Source organism: Hyaena hyaena, unplaced genomic scaffold (genome assembly GCF_003009895.1).
Source record: "Hyaena hyaena isolate Hyena2069 unplaced genomic scaffold, ASM300989v1 scaffold_573, whole genome shotgun sequence".
Lineage (NCBI taxonomy): Eukaryota > Metazoa > Chordata > Mammalia > Carnivora > Hyaenidae > Hyaena > Hyaena hyaena.
In genome coordinates this window covers 470,333-496,929 of record NW_024081211.1, presented here as the reverse complement: position 1 = coordinate 496,929, position 26,597 = coordinate 470,333, and the positions used below count along the sequence as shown (strand labels likewise).

Genomic DNA, 26,597 nt, shown 5'->3' with positions numbered 1-26,597 from the left:
TGGTTTTTAGCGTACTCATTATGTTATGCAACCACCACCACTATCTAATTCCAGATCATTTCCATACCCTCAAAAAAAGCTTCTGTACCCATTAGCAGTTAGTTTCCATTTCCCCTTCCCCAAACTCCTAGCAACCATGAATCTACTTTCAGGCTTTATAACTTTCCCTGCTTTGGACATTTCATATGAATGGATCATACAGTACACAGACCTTTCTTGTCCATCTTCTTTCACTTACAATTGTGTTGGCAAGCATATGTCAATTTTATCATATTCATCATTCCAAGGTATTTTACTTGAATGTAAGCAAACTATTTGCTCAGAATGGTAATAATTAGAATAGTTAGAATAATTAGAAGAGAGTCAGTCTACAATTTGCAAGTCTCTAGTTCTGGTGCTAATCTCTCCCCACTTCACCTATTTTTTAATAATGTTTTTATTTATTTTTGTGGGAGTGCGTGAAGGGGAAGGAGGATCCGAAGCGAGCCTGACGCAGTACTTGAACCCACAAACCAGGAGATTGAGACTTGAGCCAAAGTCAGATGCTCAATGGAGGAAGCCACCCAGGGGCCCCTCCCATTTTAACTTCAGTGTCCTCTGCTCTACAATAAAGATATTAGGTGACATGACATGATTGATCTCTCTTTATTCCTGTTATGCTGGGAATCTTAAAGACACAGAGACACATACTGCTTGTCTTGTTGCAAAAATCAATCAGCTAGATTTGAAAACTTTAGTTCCTAACTTGATCTAGAGACAGGAAATTTGGGACAGCTGTTCTCCATAATACTTGACCTGATTATAAGCTCAGGAGGTAATATCGGTTTCTTAATCAGGAGAGAAATAAAACAAAAGACAGCCTGAGCCCTTTGTATGGGGGTGTGTTTCCCTTCAATTCTGAAAAGGAATAATGTAATCAATGGTTTTCACTGTGACTTCCTCCATGATAAAAAAGTTTCACACACAAAAAAATAGAAATTTCCATGTATACACTACACTTTTATACTTTTATTTTCGTACCTCATTCACAATAATATCTCCAGTATCCAGAATAGGTGCAGGATCAGCATGCAATATTCAATATTTGTTGAATAAACGGTAGATGGATGGATGGATGGGTGGCTAAGTAGATGGATGAAAGCCATGTAACTAAAGGTTGGCTTAAACAGAAAGGATAAAAAAGACATGTTGAGGTTTCATTCCCATCCCTTCTTACCATGGATAGAGTAAATATAAAACGTTAGAGGTGCCTGGGTGGCTCAGTCAGTTAAGTGTCTGACTCAATTTTGGTTCAGGTCATGATCTCAGTTTTGGGAGTTGAGCCCAGCATTGGGCTCCATGCTGACCATGAAGAGCCTGCTTGGAATTTTCTCTCTCCTTCTCTGTCTGTCACTCCTCCACTCACACTTTCTCTGTCTCTCTCAAAATAAATAAATAAACCTAAAAAATAATAAATATAAAATGTTAAAAATTAAAGCAACAGTGGTTCAGAAGTAGAAATATTTATTTTAATTAATTTTGATACAACACTAGAAACAGTACATTTAATATGCAGCTTTGTTGCAAAAATGAATCAGCACCAGTTCTTTGTTTGAATTATACAGAACCATAGTGTTAATGAAAACATGTGCATGTTCTTTCTGACTGTATTAAAAATAATAAACAAAAATGGAAATGTAAATAAATGTCACCTGGTTCATTTTTACCATTCCTTGGAAGGAGATGAAATGATTATCATATGTTTTTAAGTTTGTGTTTAGCAAAATACATGCCATACATAGTCATGTATATATATGTATGCTTTTGTTAAAAAGCAAAAATCACAGGATTCTGAAAAGCTACACACTTTTAGCTGGGTTGATGCCCTTGGACAGAGGGAGACTTGAAGTCAGTACTCAAGTCTGGGGAGAAAAGTTGGGTGGCACATAAGTCTTTCTTTCTGATGCTCTCCTTCTTAGCTACCATCTGTCCCATCTCTTCTGCTCAACCCTTCTCACCTCTCTCTCCTCTTCTAAAATCTCCCATTCCTGCTCTATCATTACAGCATTTCCTTCCTTCCTGCTCCCACCAGAACCTAACAGGTAACAATGACCCATCTAGCTGGAGAGAATATGACAATCATTTACTTTTTTTTAAAGATTTTATTTTTGGGGCATCTTGGTGGCTCAGTTGATTGAGGATCCACTTCGGCTCACGTCATGATCTCACAGTTTGTGGGTTCAAGCCCCATGTCGGGCTCGTTGCTGACAGCTCAGAGCCTGGAGCCTCCTTCAGATTCTTGTGTCTCCCTCTCTCTCTCTGGCTCTCCCCCACTCATGTTCTGTCTCTGTCTCTCTTTCAAAAATACATAAACATTAAAAAAATTTTTAGAGATTTTATTTTTAAATAATCTCTACACCCAATATGGAGCTCAAATTCACAACACGGAGATCAAGAGTTGCACGGTCCATCGACTGAGCCAGTCAGGTGTGCCCACCCACCCCCTTTTTTGTTTTTTTGGATGACAATCATTTACTTCTTTTCCCCCCTGAGTCAAAGCCCAATAATGAGAAAGAAATTAAGTTCATGATAAATATCGCCCAGCTCCCCAACTTGTCCAAATACTTGTTTGTATCTTCTTTCAATTACTCAGCTATTACAACCTGATTGATGCCTTCATGAGCAGGAACGTTTAAAAATATTATTCTAGTATTTCTAGTTGCTATAAAAATCAAAACGTCTCTGTGTGCTAACATTTGCAATTACACTTACATATCATTGTTGTTGCAGAAAAATACTATACAATCTACTGCACTGACCAGATTCTACTTAACAGCCTTGATTCTGGATTCCCAGCTTTAAATAGTTAATACAGTTCTGGGGTTTTAGTAGGAAGGAATGGCCCTTGAATTCTTCATTTCTTGAACTCTTACATTGCCTCCTAGGATGGAACCCTTTCGGTAAATAGCTCTTCATTTCTTTAACTGGTATCTCACCTTTCCACGCTGCAGCGGCCCATGAATCAGAAAGGATCAGAGCTGGTATGGAGGGTGGGTTTTGCATCTTTTGGTTAAATACCAGAGAGTGCTTGTGTCATGCAAGAGAGCTGGATGTTGTATCAGTCCAGAGCCTGCTCGTGACACCTAACACCGTTCTGACTCCACAACGCCATTTCAATTTCAGTAAGAGGTAGAATGCCTAAACTGTATCCCAACCTCTCTTTGTAAATGCTTTTAATAACTAAAATCTTGATAAATGAGCAGAAATAAAACAAGCTTGTCATGTTTTATATCCAGAAATCAGACCAAATTTCTTCAGTTTGTTTTAGTTTTACCGAACATGTTATTATAATAAAACCTACACCAAAACTTTTGTCTACTTGGGAACCCCATTTTGATGCTGAAATTACACTGGTGCTCACAGAGCAAGTTCCACTTGGCACACCGTACTTTTCTGTTATTATGAAAAGAGGAAAATTTAGAGCAAATGTTTCGGAAGTAAATTTCTAATTTCCTGTACTTAAGCCTTGATTTCAGAAGGGAGTCCTTGTAAGGCTGCAACATGTTTCACTGGTACAAAAATGTTTCATTCCACTGATATATTAATTAATAAGGTACCTTTTGGTTAGCAAATCAGGCAAGCATGCCATTTCTCCAATTATTCAAGATCTACAGGCTCAAAATTGTATCAAAATCCTTTCTAAGAATATAGGTTTTCCAGGGCTCTGTTTTCATTATTATTTTGCTTTGCTCATCAATGTAGTTCATTGGGACACTTTTGAGGAAGCAGTGTTTTTCTTCCAAATTATAATCACCATTCACATCCAAACGTCCTTGAGAAATGTCAGTCCGTACTACATACACAAATGAAAAGAGGTTCGGGTTGCTTCAGATTTCTCATGAATCCGTAAGGCTAGGGTAATGTAATGATTGGCTTTGGAATGGCACAATGCCATCAGTTTTATTGCAAAACAGAGATCTGTCTCACGAGTGGTGACGTGTAGACCTCTGGGGTACAGGTGGCCTCTGAATTCTCACCTGAACTAGAGATTTGCAAATGAGTTTCCATCTGTGAGTTCTCCCAACTAAAGCCTTCCTTTTCCACCACAGACAATTCTCCTTCTTATCCACAGCCTCTTGTCTCAGCTTTCACATGGGAAAGACCGCCAAAGGGACAAAACAACACTTTGCACCTCAGCTGTGATTTAATGGACTGGTAGAAGTTGTTTTACTCAGACTGAAGTAGTAGAAGTACCAGCAATACAGATTTTGGAATGGACTCACTTGAGGTATTGGGATTAAAAAAAAAATCCAAGAACCATGAAATTGGTACTGACTCAGATATAGAGTAGGGTCAGTGTGGGAGCATCCGGCAGACAGCAAATCTTGTACCATAGAATACTTCAGGCACTTAATTTGATAGGTATTGAGATCCAAGAATTGTATGTCTTCCCAAAAGAAATAATCCATTTTGATCGATCTTCCTGGAACTATTCTTCTATGTTCCTTTTTCACTAGATAGAATCACTCATATACTATGATTTTTTTAAAAAATGTACTAAGTCAGTCATGACACCTTGTTTTCTGTTGAACGGTATGTACAAATCCTGTAAATAAATAGGTGAGACATTCCAAGTGGGCACCTGTAAGGCCAGTTACATTTAGAGTTTCCTGGAGCACACGTAAGTGTGAGGTTTGCCCTTCCTACAGTCCTGCGTTTGCCACTTCCCTTGTCTTTGAGCCAAAACACAGTTCTTGCCAGGCTTTGAACGTTGAGGGGGCCCTTTCCTCCAGTTGGTGAAGATGACAGGTTCACCGCCAATCCACTCCCAGTGGCCCGCATGCACTTGGTCATTTAAACCTAATGTGAACCAAAGAATGTGCCAAATTATTTTATTACATTTATGCTTGGACATCATATCAGTCTCTTGCTCTGAGCTCAGGAATCACATACAGACATGCGTCTGCATTCTGAAACACAGAATAGGATCCGGAAATCCTATGACCAGTTAAGAACATATGGCAGACCCAAATCCAAATCCTAGATCTAGCACTTGCTAGTTCGGCATCTTTGAGCAGGTTACCTGACCACTTTGAGTTTTAGTTTCCCCATCTAAGAAATGGGAATAAAAATAGTATATCGAGGGCCATTTTAAGTATTAAAAAAGATAATGCATGTAAATTTCATGGCGTGCATATGCAGGTTTAGTAAATGGCAATTATTATTCATATTATTCCAAAGGCAGAACCCCTATCCCAGAGAAAAAAGGTACTCTCTTGTCTATAGTTCTTCACTATTTAAACGTCTTGGTTTTCATATTCGAAAGGAGCTTAACTAGATATTATTTTTAATCTAGAACGTAAGATTTTTTTCAGTCTGCTATATTTCCACAAAAAGCAGCTTTTCTCAACTTGCTTCTCTACTCTCACTGGCAATTTTACAAATTACACTTTCGTGGGGCAAAGCTTTTGTAATCTTTCTTAAAAAAAAACATTCCTCCTCCTCACTCTCCTACATAATAGAAACAAAGAGAATAAAATCAGAAAAGAATCGCCTGTAACAGCATGATCTGACATCTCCCAACCAAATTTAACCTTCATGAAAACAGTCTGAGTTGCATAGCCTATAACCTCCCATGTGATTCTCCCTCAAGATTTTGGAGTAGAGTAAAATGAACTCCTTCTGGATTGTTTCCTTGCATCATTGATCCTGAGATTCTATGCGTAAGTATTCTGTGGGAATTAGAGCCTTGAAATCAGTCACTATGGAAGCAAAGAAAACATCTCCTCCAGCTTTAACTTAATACTCTCAGAAATTTTCAGAATTTCGAGATGTACTAAGTATTACAGAGATTCTGAGAAGCCAAGATTGGGTTTAGTATAGTTTCCTAAAATCTAATACCTTCAAGGACAGATGGTGAAAATACTGACTTTGAAGTACCCTGAGAATTCTAATTCTAAAAATAGAATCTGAAGAGATTTGTATTATTGTTAAAATTGAAGAAGATATTAAAACTTCAGAAAACAAGGGATAAAATTAAGATCACCTATAATTGTCAATAGGTGAAACATTTCTAACGCTTTGACATATTTCTTTACATATGCCTATGTATATGCCATATGCATATATATATATATATCACATGTACATACATTTTTAAAAATTTTTTAAGAAAATTTCTGAGACAGAGTGAGATACAGAGTGAGCAGCAGAGGGTCAGAGAGAGAAGGAGATAGAGAATTGGAAGCAGGCTCCAGGCTCTGAGCTAGCTGTCAGCATAGAGCCCAACGCGGGGTTCGGACCTACAAACCGCGAGATCATGACCTGAGCTGAAGTCGGATGCACAACTGACTGAGCCACCCAGGAGCCCCTACATACATTTTTTATTATAATTATTTTCTGCTTCTTGGGCTGTGGACTCTGCTTTTTTATTAAGCAACCTGATACAAATGCAATACACTATGTATTTTATATAGAATATGCCTCCAACATGTATTTCTTGAATGAAATCATAAACATAAAGCACGTTGTTACATCTTTACTATTTAATGCCTTACAAAGCATTAAATATTAGATATTTCTTCATATGGGTATACTATATAATTTATTTAACCACCCCCTATTGACAGGTACTTCTAATTTTTTACTTTTACAAATACCATTTGTTGAATTCTCTTACCTATAATCCAAGCCACATCCCTTATTATTTCTCTGAGATAGATGTCAAAAAATGAAAGTATTATGTAATTAAGATGGGTTTTAAAAGACAGACCATCCACTGGGTGCCCCCTCCAAAAAAGAGAAAATAAGCTACCCAACCATCTAACTGTTGCCTGTTACTGTAAACCACGATTATTTGGGCCATGGGAGGGAGGCGCCTTGTTGGTGTTCTGGCCTCCTTCAGTGCAGAGCAGACACTTGCCTATCCAAAAGGGCTTTCTTCCACTGAGGTCCCACAACCACTGCATATGCTTCTTGGAAAGTACAGTTACAAGGCTGCCCAGGTGACTGCAAACAAAAAAAAAAAAAAGAAAGCATCAGTGACAGGGGCTTCAACATTCCTTTTGATATGGAATGCAGAACAGAAATCAAATCTGTTTAAAATAGAAGACAAGTATATACACTATATACACATTATATATACATATATATGTGTGTGTATACACACATACACACACACACACTCCTTATATATAGAGAGAAAATTTTCGAAGATTTGTATGCTTTATTTTTTTATTTTAATGACTGTAAGGTGGGATAGGTAACAGCAAGCAAAGTAATATTTTTTATACTATTTGGGCATAAATTCAATCATTTTTAAATATCTTTAGAAAAATCAGCACTACCTACTTATAAAAATTAAGGCCAAAATGTTACTCCTTTCACAGAGAGACTATCTCTAAATGGCATAAATCTGGCAAACATCCAGTTAATTTGACAGTATGGTAGCCCAAACTATTCAGATAAAATTACTTGAGGCCCACATTTTGTGCTTGGTGTGTTTAATAAAATATCCCAACAATCATGATCCTTTGATCATACTCAGTGAAATATGCATGAAATATTCATAGGTTGTATAAAAGTTAAAGCACATGTTCCTGTAATCTCACATAAATATTTTCCCCCAAGTAGAATTGTTTTTATGTTTAAGGTGTATAGCATAATATCTTGACTCATATACATTGTGAAATGATTATCATTGTAAGTTTATTTTGCATCCATTATCTCATATGGATAGAAAAAAAGAAAAACAAAATTATTTCCTTGTGATGAGAACTCTTGGGATTTACTCTCTTAATAACTCTCAAATATATCATATATCAATGTCAGCTCTATTCTTCATGTTGTATGTGACATCCAAGTACTTAATTATAACTGTAAGTCTGTACCTTTTGACCACCTTCAACCAATTATTTCACCCCATATCCTTGGCCTCTGCCAATCACATCTGATCATTTTTTCTATGAGTTTGTTGTTGTGTTTTGTTCCAAGATTCTACATATAAGTGAGATCATATAGTATTTGTCTTTCTTTATCGGATTCATTTCACTTAGCGTAATACTCTCAATGGATATTATGTTGTTACAAATGGCAGGATTTCCATCTTTTTTTATGGCTGAAATATCCCTGAGTGTGTGTATGTGTATCACAACTTCTTTATTCATTCATCTGTAAATGGACACTTAGGTTATCTCAATGCCTCAATTTACTATAAATAATAAATAAGCTATAAACATGGGGTGTGGATATCTCCTCAACAGTTTATTTTCATTTCCTTCAGATATATTCCCAGATGTGAAATTGCTGGATCATCTGGTAGTCCTATTTTTTTCTTTTGAGAGAGAGTGAGAGCACAAGCAGAGGAGAGGGGCAGAGGGAGAGAGAGAGAGAGAGAGAGGAAGAAAGAGAGACACAGAGAGAGAGGATCTTATTCAGGCTCCATGCTCTGCTCAGAACCCAAGTCGGCTTGATCATGACCTGAGCCAACATCAAGAGTCGGATGCTCCACTGACTGAGCCAACCAAGCACCCCGAGGTAGTTCTATCTTGAATCTTTTAAGGATCTTCCGTACTATTTTCCACAGTGTCTGCACCAATTTGCAATCTCATCACTAGTACACAGTGGGTTTTTTTTCCTCCACATCCTCACCAGCAATTGTTATCTCTTATCTCTTTGATGATAGACATTATAACTGGCATGAGAATTCTTTATGAATTATTTTTGCAGCTAGCTGAATTATTCCTATAAGCAATATTTGACTGTTTCTAATTCTCCAACAGTGCTCATTAAAAGCTCTTTTAAAATGCCTTAAGTAAAAAGCTTGTAATTATTTTTTCCTTTGTTCTTTTTTTCTAATACAGAAAATTTCAAACAAGAAACAAAGTCACCATGATCTTGTCTGGTTAATATCCACTGATATTTTTCAGGAAACAACACTGGTAATACTTATATACGTTTAGAGAACTGTCGAGTTGAATTTTATTCATTTTGCCTGTCTTTCCGAACTTCAGATACATTTCTCTGCTTTTCCAGATGACCTACGGTGAACATAATTTATCTATTTCTTAATGATTTTTTTCCACTGAAACCACTACTTTACTGTTCTATAATGCAGTGGTGAATTATAGGACTCTCTCTTTACCCTTCCCCGAGTGGCCTGAGGCTGCTGGATTTGGGATTTGTGACTTGGCTCTGACCTCATTATTTACTGCCATTGCCTGTCTGACAGTTACGGCAGATTTGACAGTACAACTTCTTCTCTTCCTCTCACATCCAATATGGAAATTCTAACGTGTTGAGGGTTTAGAACACAGAATACCAAATGTGTGTTAAATGTCGGCTGAGGGAAGGCTCGCGGGGCTCTCTCACTCAATATGGTGTATTGAACGGAGTCTGGGAGACCTGAGTTCTCCTCCTGCTCTGCCCCCAACTCCTTTATGGCTATAACTGGAGGCTCATCTTCATCATCAGGAAGTAACAAGTCTTATTCAAGGATATTTAGCATCTCCTCCTTCTTTAAGATTCTTGAAACTACCGTTAAAGCAGACTTTGTAAAATCCATTTTCACTGGTCAAGTACAAGTTTGATTTGTTTTTTGTCTCTCCGAGAAGCAAAAGTCCCAAAAGCGCAAGATGGGAAAATAACTGTATTTAGGACAGGTAAAATTAAACCATGGTCATTTATAAAATAAATATTTAGGCACTGGTATGTTGATTATCTTACAAAACTATTCCTTTTTTACAAAACTATTCTTTAATCCATATCCATATCAAATAGCATGAACATTATCTATATATAGAGAGAGATATAAATAAAAAATAGACACATAAATAAAAATCTTTTGACAGTTCTGCAATGTGAAGGCATTCAAAGTATAGTATTAAAAACAGAAGCTTTAATTTGCCTAGGTAAAGAAATGAACATCTACTTCTCTGAAATGTTTTGAGCAAGTATAGGTGTATTTCAGAGTAACTCTTTAAGGATAGGCCAGCGGGGGGTCCAGACACCCCTGTGGGAAAACAAAATGGTTTCATAGATAATGATTTATAATAATAGAATTACCAATGTCCGATGACTGCCCAAGGAAACAAGCAGATGAGATTACAGTATGCAAATTCAAGAAATACCTAATCTAGGAGTCTGGCTCCTCTGAGTTGGAAAAATAATAAGACACCAATGGAGAGGAAAGGAGATTGGAGATAAAGATTGAGTTGAGTTAGCAATCTGATTAGGGACAAGAAGTAAAGCCAAATTTGTTTTCTTCCTGAAGTGTGGGTGCTGTAAACGACCCTCAGTAAAGGATCTTCAGGGAAGGGAGCCCAGGAAACGCAGCCCAGAACTGAATAATGATTCGTGATACCAAATCAAAAACATAGTAATATTAATATTAATTCTAATTATAAAATGTAAACCCATCTCCTAAAATTAATTTATGGGAAGACAAATATCCAGGTTGCAAAATGTTGAAACTATAAATCTTATGGCACAGAAGGAATGGAAAGTTCCCAGAATACCTGTTTCTCTCTCTTTCATATACATATTTTTAAATTAACTTTTTAGTTTTAATTCCAGTATTGTTAACAGTGTTATATTAGATTCAGGTGTATGATATAGTGAAGTATATCTGTCTTTCAAGCCCAAGATGGTGGAGAAGAACCAAACAAAATGAACGTGAAAGCGAATGTGTGAAGGGAGGCAAGAAGGCCGAATAGGTGAATAAAAACACATTGACTGGCAGAGGAGGTCTTGGGGTTCAGAGTAAAATTTTCCTGAGGAGGTTGCCCTGTCCCCCAAAAATGTTCCTTTGAGAATGACTGAACTAAAGGAATATAGAGGTTTTTTCTTTTTCCTTTTAGTTTGCTTTTAACTTACCGCTAAGCATTTTCTGAAATGTCTGTAACTAGTATCACCTCTTCTTGGGGTAACCATTCTTGTCCTTTTGAAATGCAATGCATATTGAAGTATCATACAAATATAATCAGATCAAATATTCATACTCCTCTTTCCCAAATAAAATTTTAAAATGAAAAGCTTTTCATGATATTTTAAAAATCTCACACCACATGTATTTTCTCTACCTCTCTTAACACATTCTGGAATACCATCAGAAATGGTATCTGATAGATGTTTTAAGTTCTGGACCTTTCTGGTAAACAGATAATGTGAAATTTGAAAGAGCTTATATTACTGATAGATACATAATTAGTTTCTTTCTAAAATATGATGGAAAAACTCTAATTGTCCCTCTTTTTTGTTGTTCTGAACGCCTTCTCAGTTTTATATCTAAAAAGAAATCACAGTTTTAGAGCTTAAAACAATTCCCTGAGACCAGCATTTATCACAATAACTTCAAAATAATATGAACAAATTACTTCTGAACCTGCTTATAATATCATGTTTGATCTGCTAGATATGATCTTTAATATTACTACTGTAATTGATTTTATAATAGTCATTCTAGCACAAACTATCTTTCTATTTATATTATTTCTAAATACCATTTATGTTCTCATATATGCATCAATACTGCTTGTAGCTCACATTATTACATTTACACCCGGAGAACTTCTTAACTAGATCTATAGTAAGACATCAACTCAATGAAAGCAAAATGCTGCCATTTAAATTTAGTGACTTTCACATTCTTAACAGAGCTTTCTGAGAAGGACATGTGAGATGGAATTTTCAAGGTTGTATACAACACGCTACTGATGCGAAATGCAGGGCTTAAACACTTGCCATATAGGACAGCTGTATCTGGAGAGAGATGGTGTCAATTTCTATGATGCTCATTGATGACTAAAGAATGATTTGGTTATTGGGTTGTGGGACCAATACTGGGGGATAATACTTTAAAATGCAGTCTTGGGGCACTGGGGTGGCTCAGTCGGTTAAGTGTCCAACTTTTGCTCAACTCATGATCTGGCAGTTTGTGAGTTCGAAACCCATGTTGGCCTCTGTGCTAACAGCTCAGAGCTTGGTGTCTGTTTCATATATTGTGTCTACCTCTCTCTGCCTTTTGTCTGCTCTCTCTCTCTCTCTCTTTCAAAAGTAAATAAACATTAAAAAAAAGTTTTTAATGTAGTCTGGTCTAGACATTTCTAGTATGGTAAGTACCCAAACACATATTTGTTGAATGAATTAAGTAAACTGAGAACCTGATTGTACCTTAAGTTTGCTCTGAAAGGTTACTTAGATTCCAGTCCAAAGGAAACTTAGGATCCATAATTTAATAAAAATCATAATATGTCTTTGCTGTGAAAGATACAAAATATTAATGCATCGTTTGGAAACCTGCTTTAGGTTAGTTCAACACCGAATCAACATAGCTGTGCTTGTCAATTCACCTGAAATGAGACAGCCCCTATCCTTATGGAACTATTTTAGAGAGTGTCATAGAAAATGAGAGTTTTGTTGCTTCCACGTACTTGCCTGTATGACCACAAGCAAGTGATTTTGCTTCCCCAAATCTCTTCTGTTTTATCTGTAGAGTGTAGAGTAATATCACAGAAGTGATGGTGGGATCAAATCAATTACTATCTGTGAAAGGATTCTGCAAACAATAAGGTGTAATATCAAAGGAAGGTATTACTGGCAAGGTGGCATGTAAACTAGGTCAGACTGCCGTAAAAGGGTCAGGGTAAAAGGGTCATCTGCTTCCACCCAAGTTGCAGAAGAAATCTTAGGTCAACTGCATGAGGAAGTAGCTAGGCTTTTAAATTAATTGGGGCCTTAAGTTTATTATTGGGATGAGTGGATGTATAAAATCAATAGATGTATAACTAGATTAATAGATGTATAACTAGCCTTCCTACTCTGTGTACTCACCATTAAAACCTAGCTGCAATTAGAAGGATCAATAAAATTAAAAAATGTATTTGGGGACTCATGTAGGTAGGTCACTATGAAGATATCAATGTTACTGTAAATTGCCATTCTTTCAAAAGAAATGAGTTTTCATACCAAAGAGCTAGAAGATCATAATATCAGAGTAAAAAACAGTCTTTCTAAGTAAAGACACTTGGTGACCCAACATTGGTGGATGGATGGAAAGATATCATCCAATACATGTCCTTATTTTTCTCATAATATGAAGGACCAGTTAAAGTTTCCTTATAGGCCAGTGGAGTAACTTGCACTGCTATTTGAGTAACAGTGGAAAGTGAACAATAAGGCTACTTTCAAACTTGAGGTTTGGGGGCTCTGCTCCTGTTCATTTATATTTTACCAACAAACCCCAGCAGCAGGTTGCTCTTGATAACCCTGGCTGCAGTATAACTGTCGTTCTGTACTTGCTCTCATTTTTGTCAGTAAAGAAACCATATCCTTTCCCTTGTAGCATGTTGTGATCTTCTCCTGGCTAATTCAGAGAGGTTCTGACCCCACACCAAAGCTCCTTCCTCAAAGGGGGACAAAAGACGTGTACCACTCTTCCTACCTGCGCTTTCAGTGCATTAAAACAAACTTTAAATACAAGTAGGACACCAGTGGGGTACCTGGGTGGCTCAGTCAATTAAGCTTTCCGACTTTGGCTCAGGTCATGATCTCATGGTTCGTGAGTTTGAGCTCCACATCGGACTCTGTGCTGACAGCTCAGAGCCTGGAGCCTGCTTCAGCTTCTGTGTTTCCCTCCCTCTCTGCCCCGCTCTTGCCCACCTCTGTCAGTCTCTCTCTCTCAAAAATAAATACACATTAACTTTTTTTTAAAGTAGGACACCAGTTAACTGCCCGGCTAGCTCAGTCGGTAGAGCATGAGACTCTTAAAGTAGGACACCAGTTATTTGGATGGAAGGATGTTGTAATTCTTCCTTAATATATAACATAATGGGAATATATGCATTTAAACAATAATTATTTATACAATTAAAAGATAGCTTAATTTATTTTATACCACCCACTCACGAACAGAAGGCTGAAAGCCACTGTTTAACCTTTATAGTACCCATACTATAGTATCCATACATATACCCATACTAAGTCATGAAATACATTAGTACATGAAGAAATGCTGGCTGATTTAACCAGTTTGTTTGTTTGTTTATTTATTTTTGAGAGAAAGAGATAGAGTGCAAGCAGGGGAGGGGCAGAGAAAGAGGGAGACACAGAATCTGAAACAGGCTCCAGTTTCTGAGCTTTCAGCACAGAGCCCAGTGTAGGTCTTGAACTCATGAACCATGAGATCATGACCTGAGCTGAAGTTGGATGCTTAACCAACTGAGCCACCCAAGTGCCCCGATTTGACTAGTTTTTAAATAGACTCTTAGGGGCACCTAGGTAGCTCTGTCGGTTGAGTGTCCAACTTCAGCTCAGGTCATGATCTCGTGGTTTGTGGGTTCAAACTCCAACTCTGGCTTTGTGCTGACAGCTCAGAGCCTGGAACCTGCTTCAGATTCTGTGTCTCCTTCTCTCTCTGCCCTGCCTCATTTGTGCTCTCTCTCTCTCTCTCTCAAAAATAAATAAAAATTTTTAAAAATTTTTAAAAAGAATGAAAGATTAAAAAAATAAAGACTTTTAAAATATTTTATTAGCTCTTTAAAATCTAATTATAACTTACATATAATAAAATGCATAATTTTTCCCAGTTATTTATTTATTTATTTATTTATTTTTATTTTACAAATAGTTTATTGTCAAATTGGTTTCCATATAACACCCAGTGCTCATCCCCACAAGTGCCCTCCTCCATGCCCATCTCCCCCCCTCCCCCCCCCCCCCCCAGTTTGTTCTCAGCATTCAAGAGTCTCTCATGGTTTGCCTCTCTCCCTTTCCCCCACCATTTCCCCCCTTCTTCTCCCCCATGGTCCTCAGTTAAGTTCCTCCTAATCCTCCTATACGTTAAAATGCATAAATTTTTAAGTATTGAATTCAATGAACTTTGACAGTTGTATATATTCATGTAACAACCAACCAGAGCAAGATATAGAACATTTCCATCACTCTAGAATATTACCTCAGACTATTTTTTAGTCACCCCACAATATCTCCCAGAGATAACCAGTTTTTTATTTTTAACATCAACTAATAAATTAGTTTTTCCTATACATATAAGTAAAGTCATATAGTATGATTTTATGTTGGGTTGCTTCTCTCTACGTGTTTTTGAGATTTATCCACATTGTTGGAGGTTTTAGTAGTTCATTTCGCCATTTATAAAATAAATTATCAAAAAAGAAAATTTATCAATTTCTTCGTTGTTGGAGAAAATATAAAGAACCCCTATAAATCAACTAATTTAACTTTTTCAAGTGGACTTCATTCCCAGCACAGAGCCCAGTGAGGGGCCTGAACCCATGACCCTGAAATCAAGACTGGAGCTGAGATCAAGAATTGGATGCTTGGGGCGCCTGGGTGGCTCAGTCAGTTAAGTGTCAGACTTTGGCTCAGGTCATGATCTCGCAGTTTATGGGTTCGAGTCCCGCATCAGGTTCTGTGCGGACAGCTAAGAGTCTGGAGCCTGCTTCAGATTCTGTGTCTTCCTCTCTCTCTGCTCCTCCCCGACTCAGGCTCTGTCTCTCTCTGTCTCAAAATATAAATAAACTATAAAAAATTAAAAAAAAAAACAATTGGATGCTCAACTGACTGAGCCACCCAGGTGTCCCAGACCCAAACTGTTATTATTATGGAAAAAGTCACCATGAAATTCTTGTGAATGCCTTTTTTTTTTTTTAAAGCATATACTTGTAGTTCTCTCTGGTAAATACCTAGGAGTAGAGCTGTTAGGTCACAGGGTAAATGCATGTAAATGTAAGAAACTGCCAGATGGTTCTACAAAGCGGTTGTACCATTTTACCCTTCTGCCAATATACATGAGAATTCCATTTGCTCTGCAGCATTTGGTAATGTCAGTCGTGGTGATTTTATAGTCGGTGTGAAGTGGTATTTCATTGTGGTTTTCATCTGCATTTTGCCAATGTCTAATGGTGGTACATCTTTTCATGTACTTATTGACTTATTGTATATCTTTTTTTGTGAAGTCTCCAAGTCATTTGTTATGTTTTTAATCAGGTTGTCTTTTTGTTACTGATTTATAGGAATTGTCTGTATTTTCTGGATTTGAGACAGATATATGATTTGTCCAAATGTGGTTAGCTCTTTCATTTCTTAATAGTGTTTTTCTTTCTTTCTTTTTATTTTTTTAATGTTTGTTTATTTTTAAAAGAGACAAAGACAGTGTATGAGTGGGGGTGGGACAGAGAGAGAGACAGAATCCAAAGCAGGCTCCAGGCTCTGAGCTGTCAGCACAGAACCTGACACAGGGCTCCAACTCACAGACTATGAGATCATGACCTAAGTCAATGTGGGACACTTAACTGACTGAGCCACCCAGGCGCCCCTCGTAATAGTGTTTTTGGAGGAGCATAACTTTCTGAATTTGATGAAGTGCAAGATCGGACTGTTATTCACCAGGGACTTCTCTAGTTTCAGTTTCCAGTGGTTGGGCCATATTAGTCTAATTGCCTTGGTCTGGATAATATCTGGGTAGATGAAAAGTGGGTCAAGGATTGGCCCATATGCATTTTTAAAGTCTTTCTGGAATAGATAAATTTTGTTGTCATTATTTGACCACAAGTCCCCTCTCACTAAGTATTCCGTTACCCACTGACCCTTTGACCCTTTGTCCAACTTGTCTGCTTTCATAATCATCAATGTCTCTTACGTTGTCCTAGATCTGATACTGTAAGACCTTTCATTGCCATGTATTATCAAATTAGTGGGCAGGAATCTTTACTTAATTTTAAAAAATGATAGAATGTACAATGCTGCTAACTCAGAAATGGTCCTTCTGGCTTTCTCCAAAAGATCAAGAAAAGCTAAAACAATAGAATTTCGGCAATGGCACATTTTTCACATAAAAGCAATAATTCAAAATACATTATCAAGGTCAATCCCAAATCCATCCTGAACTATAGAACTCTCCTGGAGTTCCTAAAACAAAACCAAGTTCAACACTTGAATGAATGAAGCAACCCTGAAGCTGCATGAGATAAAAGAGAAACAGTACAAAAAAAAAAAAAAACATCGATTAATGTGAAGTAGGGTTTCTTACTGTTCTTTGCAAGCTCGGGCCGCCATGTCCCAGGTGCCTCTCTGCTCTGTGATCACGGAGTGGCAGTAGTCTGAGTGACGGTGCCACCCAGCTGGGCAGGATTTACCTTCCACCTCCTGAAATACAGTTGTCCATGTTCACATCATAACGGTCTTTAAAATCTACAGTCTGCTCTCAGAATAAAGAGTCCTAGGAGTCCCCTAACTTGAGCAGAGTCGTTTTGTCACCAGAAAGGAGGTCAGCCCTTCTCCCAATTCTCCACCTTGAGAAATGTGATGGCTTTTTACAGAAAACAGTACTAAAGTCCACACTTTAGTTTGACACTCTTGATACTGTGATGATTAAACAAAATGAGTAAACACCTTCTTCAGTGGAATCGATTAACGAATGTGTATTGTGATTTGTAAAACACCACCTGGGCCATGTTTCCCTCTTCATCTTCCAAGTGTAACAAGGGCAGGTGGATGTAGCATCAGATCATTTGCTATCTATTAGCTTATTACAGAACATGCGGCCAGCAAAGGTACTTTGCTGTTCATCCTGTGTCCCACCTCACTTTGGGGGCTCCAGGCTCTCCAGGTAATCCCATCACACTTGTACAGCTGGCGGAGGCTTTCTTGGAAGTGGAAGAGTCCCTTTAATTGCAGTGTGCAGTTCTTTGGAAATGAAGGCAGGTGGGCCTGTAGGAAGGAGAGGTCATGTTGATTTGACTTCATGTAAGCTAAGCACACCCCCACCTTCTTTAGGTGTTCATTTGCTAGGTAGCATGCATGTTGAACAATCGATCCCCAAGCTTGAAGGCTGTTTTACAGCCCAGCCAACAGCTTGCTCTCAGGTGAATAGGAAGTAAAAAGATTTTCCTACCTGTCTGGGTAAGTGTGAGCCAGTTGTGGATTCCATCTTATCTGCCTGGGGCAATTCTGCCCCTTGGCTTGTCTTCTGTGGCTGACTAATATTGGAGACTTTGGCCTTCCTTTTGTGAGATGGGGAACTGTCATCTTCCAGCTTCAGGGAAACCATTCCATGATACTTGAGGAAATCAGAAAACAACATTAAAGGACATACAAATACCCAGGTAGCAAACAAAAACATTTGCTGGGAAAACGAGCAATTCAAAAATGGGATTAATGCAAAAAAGATAATTTTTTTCCTGGCCATTCAAGCCTCTGAGACAAATTTCAAAACAGGCTGTTAAGAGAAATACATAAATACAGAAAAAAAATAGTTTCATTAAATGTTTTGCATCCATAAATACAAGAAATTTAGTAATTCTCTCAGACTATGCTTACATGATAGATGATGTCTGTTCCATTTCTATAAACAGAGGATGGAAGAACCTGAAATCAACAAAGTACAAAATATGAACAAAATTGGCTTGAAAAAGAAGTAGCATCAGGGTAAAACGCTTCCAGTAAGACCTTGCAGTGTCTAAAAAATTTTAAAACATATGTTTCTTAAGACTTTCTATGCCCAGGGGAGTCTAAGTGGCTCAGCTGGTTAAGCACTGACTTCGGGTCAGGTCATGATCTTGTGGTTTGAGTTTGAGCCTCACATCGGGCTCTCTGTTGTCAGTGCAGAGCCTGCTTTGGATCCTCTGTCTTCCTCTCTCTCTGTCTCTCCCCCCACATTCTCTCTCTCTCAAAAATAAATAAACATTAAAAATAAAAAAACTTTCCATGCCCAAATCATTAGAGTGTTTAAAATCCCTGGACCTATTCACAACTCATCAGCATTGATTCAGACATTCATAGTTTCAGTCATGGAGAAAAGACATCCTTACTTTGGTGGTATATCTATAGTACACAGAGGTCCTAGAAACACACACACACACACACACACACACACACTCATGCCTGTGTGCCTGATTAGAATTCTGTGCTAATAAGGTCAACATCACGGTTTCTACACCTAAGTAGATCACTTAATCTCATTCTGTTCCAGGGTCACTAGTCATTCCCTATCTCTTTTGATCACAAAAGGAACCAAAGCAGAAATCATACAGATGAGTCAGCATATCCATCACCTGGAGTAGTACAATTAATGAAGAGGGGCGCCATTACCATCTCTGTATACAAAAGGCACTGCGTGATTGTGCACGGAACCAGGGCTCCCATTCATTATGAGAAGCAAACACCTGCTGCAGTGTTTCGGAACACTCATTAATATTTTTTATTCTTTCACCGTGTACTCCACAGGTCACAGAAGCCCGCGCCCCCCGCCTTACTGTTTTGCCATTCCCTCGGGTCCTGAGCTTCATACGAGAGAGATCTGTGGAATCAAAGCCCTGGAGGCTGTCTCCCCTGGTGACCACTGGCCGCCTGGAAGATGGAAGAGGTCTTCTTTCCAGATGAAAGGAACCGGAAGTGGTGGGTGAGGAAGACCCTGGGGAAAGCGGGTGCCAAGCGCCCTTCTCCCACGCATCGTGCTTGTTGGGGGTGAAGGAACGTGAAGGACGGCACTGTCCTGGAGGCATGAAAGACGGCAGGTCAGGTCATTGTACACAAACAGAGAAGTGATCACGTTGACACAGCCCCTGGAGCAGCTTGTCATTGAGCCAAGATGGATGCTTTTCCCAACAGATGTTGCCTTTTTGCCATTTGCCAGAAGCTCCTCTACTCTTCATCAGCTTCCATGCACGAGAGCTGTGCCCTTCTGCACACCTTCAGGGTGATTATAAAGTCAGGACAATGATTTCACAAACCGCAGATGAAAACCGTTGTCCTAACTTTATAATCATGCCACGTACTTGAGAAGCGGCCTCACTTTGTGTTCTAGCGTTCCTCAACGTATCGGGTATATTTCGCTGACCACATATGACACCCCAGACACTTCCAAGTGCTCGTCCTTTCCCCAGTCTCCTAGAGGTAGAAACCAGAACTGTTGGAAGAAGTGAAGTCAGGTAACAGCTCCAAAAATTAGCATTCGACTGTCACAGAACAAAGATTCGGTAAATCTTATCGGAGCTACTTCTGTGGGAAACATTCCCAATAAGAACAAAAATCTAAACCCAGAACCTCAGGTGGATGTTTTACACTTCACATGCAAAGTGTGTAGTTCATGTATTTTAGGTGCTTCCTGTAACCAGAAAATTCTGTTGAAAAACAATTTGCCCGTCACGGTGGTGGCGAAAGAGGTTCTGGAGACATGAGTATTATTAAGAAAAGAGGATAGTGTCTATTTTTTTTATTATAGGATGAGAAAGAAGAGGCGAGAGCGGATTTCAGGTAAAGAAAACATACCATGGGACATGACAGGTGTAAACTCAGGGGCCTAAGTCTGCACATGGTAACTGGACACTTGTCAAATGCTAAACAGACACATCAGAAGAAAGTGTTTGGTGGGGGGGGGGGGGGGGGGGGGGGGGATCAGAGCAGCAAGGACTGTGCTTGGTCTTTATTTTATTTAGTTCACAGGTCGTTCTTTTGCAGATCCTATCCAGGACCTATTTGGCTCTGCAGCCCAAGGTTATTCATTAATATTCTCCAGCTGCTCCGGGCTCCCCTAGCCAGCTGCAGCTTTCACATCTATTTTTCTCCCATTCCTTCCTCTCTTAGAATTTTCCTGGTCACTCTACCGTAGGGGCTCCGATTTTAGGCATTAAGAGCTCTCTTTCACAGAGGAAGATAATTACAGCCCTACAAACTCTGGGGGAAAATAATTGTCGATAGATTCTCACCAACATTGTTTCCCCCTCGGTGAGAACAACAAACGGGTAGCGGGAAAAAAAGCACCACGGCACTGACTTGTTGCTTTTTCTCAAACGATGGTTCTTAGCGGGAGGAAAACCACATGAAGCAGAAACAAGAATAAAGGGACTGCGACATGACTGAGGTTGCTTTCTTGACAAGAAATTAAGCATTTTGATTTGAAGGCGTTATCAGGCACATTGGCTGTTGAAAGCAAGCAACCAGAGCGCCAGGACCGCTCCTGATTTCGAGATGAGGATCAAAAGAATACCTCCTTTTGAGTCCAAAATTTTCACTGCCGCTTTTGTCTTTATGCCAAGAACTGCATTCACAGGGGAGTTCAGAATTACTTCAAAGACCTCATCATCTTCCTCTAATCCGTCATAGGTAATTGCTATATTCCACATCTTAGTTGACATTCCTACAAGAAGTAAACATTTTAATTACTCTTTAATTGCTATTTCAATCACCTAGGTGTCAGAGAAATATATTAATTAACATGTCTACAGCGAGGCTGAGTGAGCTATTGTGCTGCTCCCAACTCGCTGAGGTCCTGCTGTTCTCCCAAATAATATTAAAAGACCACATTTGCTCCTGGACAATGATGATTCCGTTTCAGTGCAAACACTGTAACAAAAAAGTGAGCTGCATTAGGCAAGGGATGAACAAAACCACAACAACAACAACCAAAAGCGGTTAGTCGATGAGATCCAAGACTTAATTTCGTCCCCCGACCTACCCCTTCTCTTCTTAGGAATAAATAAGTACCGCAATCTTTAAACCTTAATAGTTTCAAAAATCTTAAGAGGTCGCTACAGTTAAAAGTGATTATTGGATGGTACTTCACGCTATTTGTGGAACCCTTGAAATGATTGATTTCTAAAGACAGCTGCCTCTATCGGCTGCGCCACTTCCTGAGATCCTTCTAGCTCACAAATGCTTTTTCTAATGATGTAATACTTAGTATTTGATATCCGCCTGGAGGGAATTTATGGGCTGGGGGTTTTAGAAACAGACCAAGTCAATGTTGTTGTTTTTTCCCTCTCTCTCTCTTTCTTTCTGTCTGTCTCTGCTCAGTCGAACTCTGCTCACAATAACTTTGTGAACTTAATCCCAAACAATTTGGAAGTTCCAAACATATCCCCAGCCATTCTGTCACCACTAAAATGAAATGCAAAGAAACCCCAGAAACATGAAATTATGAAAGCCGGAAGAATCTTGTGGGATTGTCTAATCCTGACCCGTTTCTGTGACGTGGATTACAGGGCCTCCCCTTTGGTTTTAGAAGAAAAAATGTGGGAGGAATAAAAAAAAAGTACTGTTCAGTAGAGAAAGAAGTCTCAAGTTTAAGGTGAAAAAAAAAAAAAAAGACAACAAATTTATTGCTTAACCTTCCAGAACTAAGTTTTGAAAACTTGATTCTCTGGCAGTTATTCATTGGCTATGTGAGGACTCTTATTCCCATAAACACATGTATACAAGCAGTCAAACTTTTTTTTCCCCTCTAGTCTTCTCCTCTGAAAACCTGGATTCGTTTCTTCCCGTAGGTTGTTTGCTACAGATTTATGCCTCTCGGTTGGTTCATCTATATAACAGCCTCCTGTCTGAAGGTTGTACCACGCACAGATTTGATGATCTAATCAAAGTTTCCTCAATCCCCCAGCAGAATCTAATGGAATGATGAAACTGTTCATGCATCCTACTCTTGGCTGCCCTTAGAGGGGGGAAAGAATTAAGTGTATTTGAAATAATTTTATTAAAAATAAAACCCAAGCTGACAGCTGATTGGTTAAGTTTTCCTTAACAACTGAATTCATAAATCAGTTACTTTCACCATCTTTGCAAAAACAGAAGTCGAAACACCTAACATAAAATACCATGTAATTCCCACCTCATGGATGGATTAAATCAACCCATCACAATGTACATTTTGTATCTATTGTCTACTTACCTTTGCTTTAGATGCTATGGAGAATACCAGAGGTATAACATTGGCAACCCCTGACATATAGAAATTTAAAACCTCTTTAAAGAGACAGGATGTAAATACCAGAAAAGTCCATTATTCAAGCCTTTGTATGATTAACTGCCAACAGATGGCAGGTAATGGATGGTGAATATTATAGGATGGATGATAAATACTATATGTATGTGGGCTCCAGAGTGGGTAGGTTTGGGAGGGAAGAAGTGGGAAAACAGCATAAGCAAAGGCAGGAAGGTAGCAGAGCAAAGGCCTTGAACAGGGAAGGCTGAGTCAATTAGCTGGCTGGAAGAGAGGTCTCACCAGGGACTAGGCAGTAGGAAGGCAGCAATGGAGGTATGTAGCCAGAAAGCAGAGCGCCTTGGACATGAGGTGGCTCGATTCAGATTTTCAACCAGAGGCAACAGGGGAGGCTCTTGAAAATGAATGTCTTAGAGAAATGAATCTGAGTGTTATGCAGGAAGATTTAGGAGCCCAGGAAGATGGGCAAAGAGGCTAGAAGTGGCGAGACCACATAAGCCACTATTGTAATAAACCTGGCATGAAGGGCTAAGAGACCAAACAGTGAAGAAAGTATATGAATACTAAGAATTTCAATATTCAAAGAACTGTTTGACTCTCAAAGCCCAAAGAGTCCAGCATTAGTCAATTAAAATCCAATAACAACAGTAACAAAAATCCAAGTCCCAACTGATTGCCTCTTATTTTAAGACTCATTTTTTAAAAAAAATTATAGAACCCCTTCTCCCTCCCACCTTCCTCCCCCACACAAAAATCCTTAAAGTTTTTCTAAGACCTTATAGAGTAGAATCAGATGGTTAGAGAAAATCGATTCCAAATTTCATTAAATACTTTCTGATTGGTTTGCTTGCATTTCAGTGTTGTCTCCACGACTACCAGGTGTGCACATAGAACCAACTTCTCTAGGTTAATGAGATTGGAAGCAAGAACTTTCTGGGTTTTTCTTTTTCCTTCCTCCCCCATTTTCAAGGTGCAAAGTAGTTGTTAAATCACTGAGATTATAAGTAATTTCAGAAGGCTTGAACTGGCCTCTTGTTCCCATAAAAAAAGGCGCTGAAGAAAACGTGTCATTTTATGCAGACACATGGCACTTTATAGAGAAGGTCAATTACTGGATCTTTTCCTGCAAAGCGGATTTTACTATGGAAAGACATTTTCTCAATGTTTTTTAGTGAGTGCCATGTTGGAGATCTGTTCTTGGGAAAACATTTTGCCTCTTAGGAATGACTTAGTCATTCAACTAGGAAAGCGGCAAACCTTTCAAGAACACATATTTGAGAGGAAAACAATCATTTTCTTAAGAATGTTTACACTTCTACTCAAGATCGGCCACGATAGCTGAATGCTACGTCAGCATGATTAGTTTTGGGTTCAGTACAACAGCAGCAAGGCGTAGCTCACTAGCCTCAAAAGTGACCCCATTTCTCTCCAGCACCCCCTAATAATTCTCAAACCTTACAATAACCCACCAACTTTGATTTCTCACTGTTTCTTCACCCTTCATAGAGGTTACTGTTTTTAAGCAAACAAACAGAATGCTTTGGGCACGGGGGTAGGGCATGGGGGATGAGAACACCAGACCCAGAAGAGGCAAGGATTAACAATATGGGAGTAAATAAACATTTGCAGGACCTGTGAACATAGAAAACATCAACATTTTTTAAAGTAAGCCTTCAATTTTTTAAACCATTTCTGGTTAATAAACAAAACAATGAACAGGAGACGATTGTTTCTTTTTAACTTACAAGATTTATTTTTCTTAAAACATCCAAATAATCCCTACTGTCATGACCAGTTAGATGCTCCAGAAGTCATTAGGATCTACTCAAAAAAGTATGTAAGCTCTTCTAGACAAATCAGTATTTATCTTATCCAGTAGAACCTCCGAGAAGTTCCCTAAGTGTGATACTTTCTAGTTCCTATCTATCCAAACAGAGCACCTGGCAGCCTGCTCAAAATCTACTAAAAGCCAGAATCACTCTAGATCTTGTGACAGACCTCACATAATGAAGATGACCTAGGATGACTCTTGGCTCTCAAAAAGTGGAAAAGTTGTAGGGGCGCCTGAGTGGCTCATTGGGTTAAGCATCTAATTCTTACTTTTGGTTCAGGTCATGATCCCAGGGCTGTGGGATCGAGTCCCACATCAGGCTTGAGAGCCCAGCCTGCCTGGGACTCTCTGCCTCCTGCTCCGCCACTCCCCTGCTCGCATTTTTCTCTCTCTCTCAAAATAAATAAAAATTTAAAAAGTGGAAAGGTTGGAACTGCCTTCACATGAAGCACAAAAGGGGCATACATAGTGCAAATGCCCCAAATCCTTTCATCTTGGGGTTGACTAGAAAATAAGAGCCTGTGGGTAAACATCAGGTACATGATGGAAACAGCTCTTCTATAAAGTGGGCCACTTGAGGAACAAGCTTACACGAGTCAGAAACTTAAATATCACGGGAAGGAGGCCAATCACAATATTTGGGTTGTTTCATGTCAAATTTAAGGCTTATTGTTATAGGTTGAATTGGGTCACTCAAAATCCATATGTTGAAATCCTAATTCCTAGTACTGCAGAATGTGACCTTATTTGGAAAAAATCTCATTACAGATATAATTGTCAAGGTAAATTCACACCAGAGTAGGCCTCTAATCCATTATGATTGGCTCCCCTATAAAGAGGGGAAATTTGGACACATACACAAGAATGCCATGTGGGGACAAGGGCAGAGATTGGTGTGAATTCCACAGAAGCCAAGGAATGCCAATGACCAGCAAATCACCAGAGCACGGGGCAGAGTCTCTCTCATAGCCTCCAGAAGGAATCAACCCCACTGACACCTTGATCTTGAACTGATAGCCTCCAGAACTGTGAGAAAATAAATTTCTGTTTTTAAGCCACCATGTTTGTGATACTTGGTGAGGGCAGCCTGAGCAAACGAGTCACAAACCCTGATGCTACTTGTGGTGAGCTGCAGAAAGGCAGTTCTTGTCTATGTTTACTATTAAGGTTGTCAGTTTGGGAGCGGTGATGGTATTTAGGCCGTATCGTTCTGCCTTTGCTTGAAGCAGTATGTGTCAGTGGCAGATAATGGCAAGAGTTTTGACTTGCCAGGATGTTCTCAGGTGGCAGAACACCTCCTCTGCAGGAGAGTACAAAGCCACAAGCCCTGGCTACTTCTCAAGACCTTTTCCATTTGCCCCCAGACAGGTGATGCATGCCCACCCCAGACCAGAAGGAAAGAGAGAGAACCATGCAGTACAGTGAAGGAGAATTACCTGCCCCTTCTACAGAAGCCAGGGAAGGAAGGTGTAGCTCCAGCCTTAGTGCTTTAGGCATAGCTCACCTGAAGTCCCCTTCTCCTTCTACTTGCTCAGAATACCACCTCCTCTGGAAAGTCCTCCAGGATTCCCCTTAGCTGGAGCAATGGCTCCTCCTTTGGGTTCCAATGTACTATTAGTGAGCTGCTTTCGTGTCTCTATATCCCACACAATAGAATACCTTTAAGAGTCAGCACCATATTTTCATATCCCCTACTGCACCTGACAAAAAGGTTTCCACAGATTTAGAACAAAATATGTGCTATCTAATGAATCTTCCCCGGAATCTCCTCAAATCAACCGATTCCAAGAGAAATCATTTAGAAATGGCCTCATGTCAATATGACATCCTGACCATTTCCATCAAATCATTTCAGCTTTGTGCTAGGACTCTAAATAATTTTTTAAATGATGTTCTGGATTTTTGGGTGTTTGCTTGGATATTTTATTTTCAGTTTCTTCTCCTTTTAAATGAATATTCACTTGTGATAAAGTAAATATGAGGGGCAAAAGCTCAAGTCCAAACTGATCTCTCTTGGAGTGGCTGAATCAAGTCCCCACGATCTCCACATAT

At 39.0% G+C, this 26,597-nt stretch overlaps 1 protein-coding gene across 4 annotated transcripts in view; it reads right to left on the bottom strand.

Annotated features, from left to right (window-relative positions):
• Positions 1–1,061: 1,061 nt before the first annotated feature.
• The window catches only part of FREM1 (FRAS1 related extracellular matrix 1), a 169,150-nt gene continuing 143,614 nt past the window's right edge, over positions 1,062–26,597 (bottom strand). For 2 of the 4 annotated variants that reach the window (XM_039256582.1, XM_039256583.1), the window contains exons 30-36: positions 20,984–21,133; positions 19,251–19,489; positions 18,316–18,363; positions 17,891–18,055; positions 17,578–17,706; positions 17,027–17,142; positions 6,606–6,987 (exon numbers count right to left, since the gene is read on the bottom strand). In XM_039256582.1, coding sequence (XP_039112513.1) covers positions 6,816–6,987; positions 17,027–17,142; positions 17,578–17,706; positions 17,891–18,055; positions 18,316–18,363; positions 19,251–19,489; positions 20,984–21,133 — 1,019 coding nt within the window. In that variant the 3' untranslated portion in view covers positions 6,606–6,815. Of the gene's footprint in view, positions 1,161–6,605; positions 6,988–17,026; positions 17,143–17,577; positions 17,707–17,890; positions 18,056–18,315; positions 18,364–19,250; positions 19,490–20,983; positions 21,134–26,597 lie in introns of those variants that run through there. The other 2 variants (XR_005532548.1, XM_039256585.1) reach the window with 2 other exon arrangements.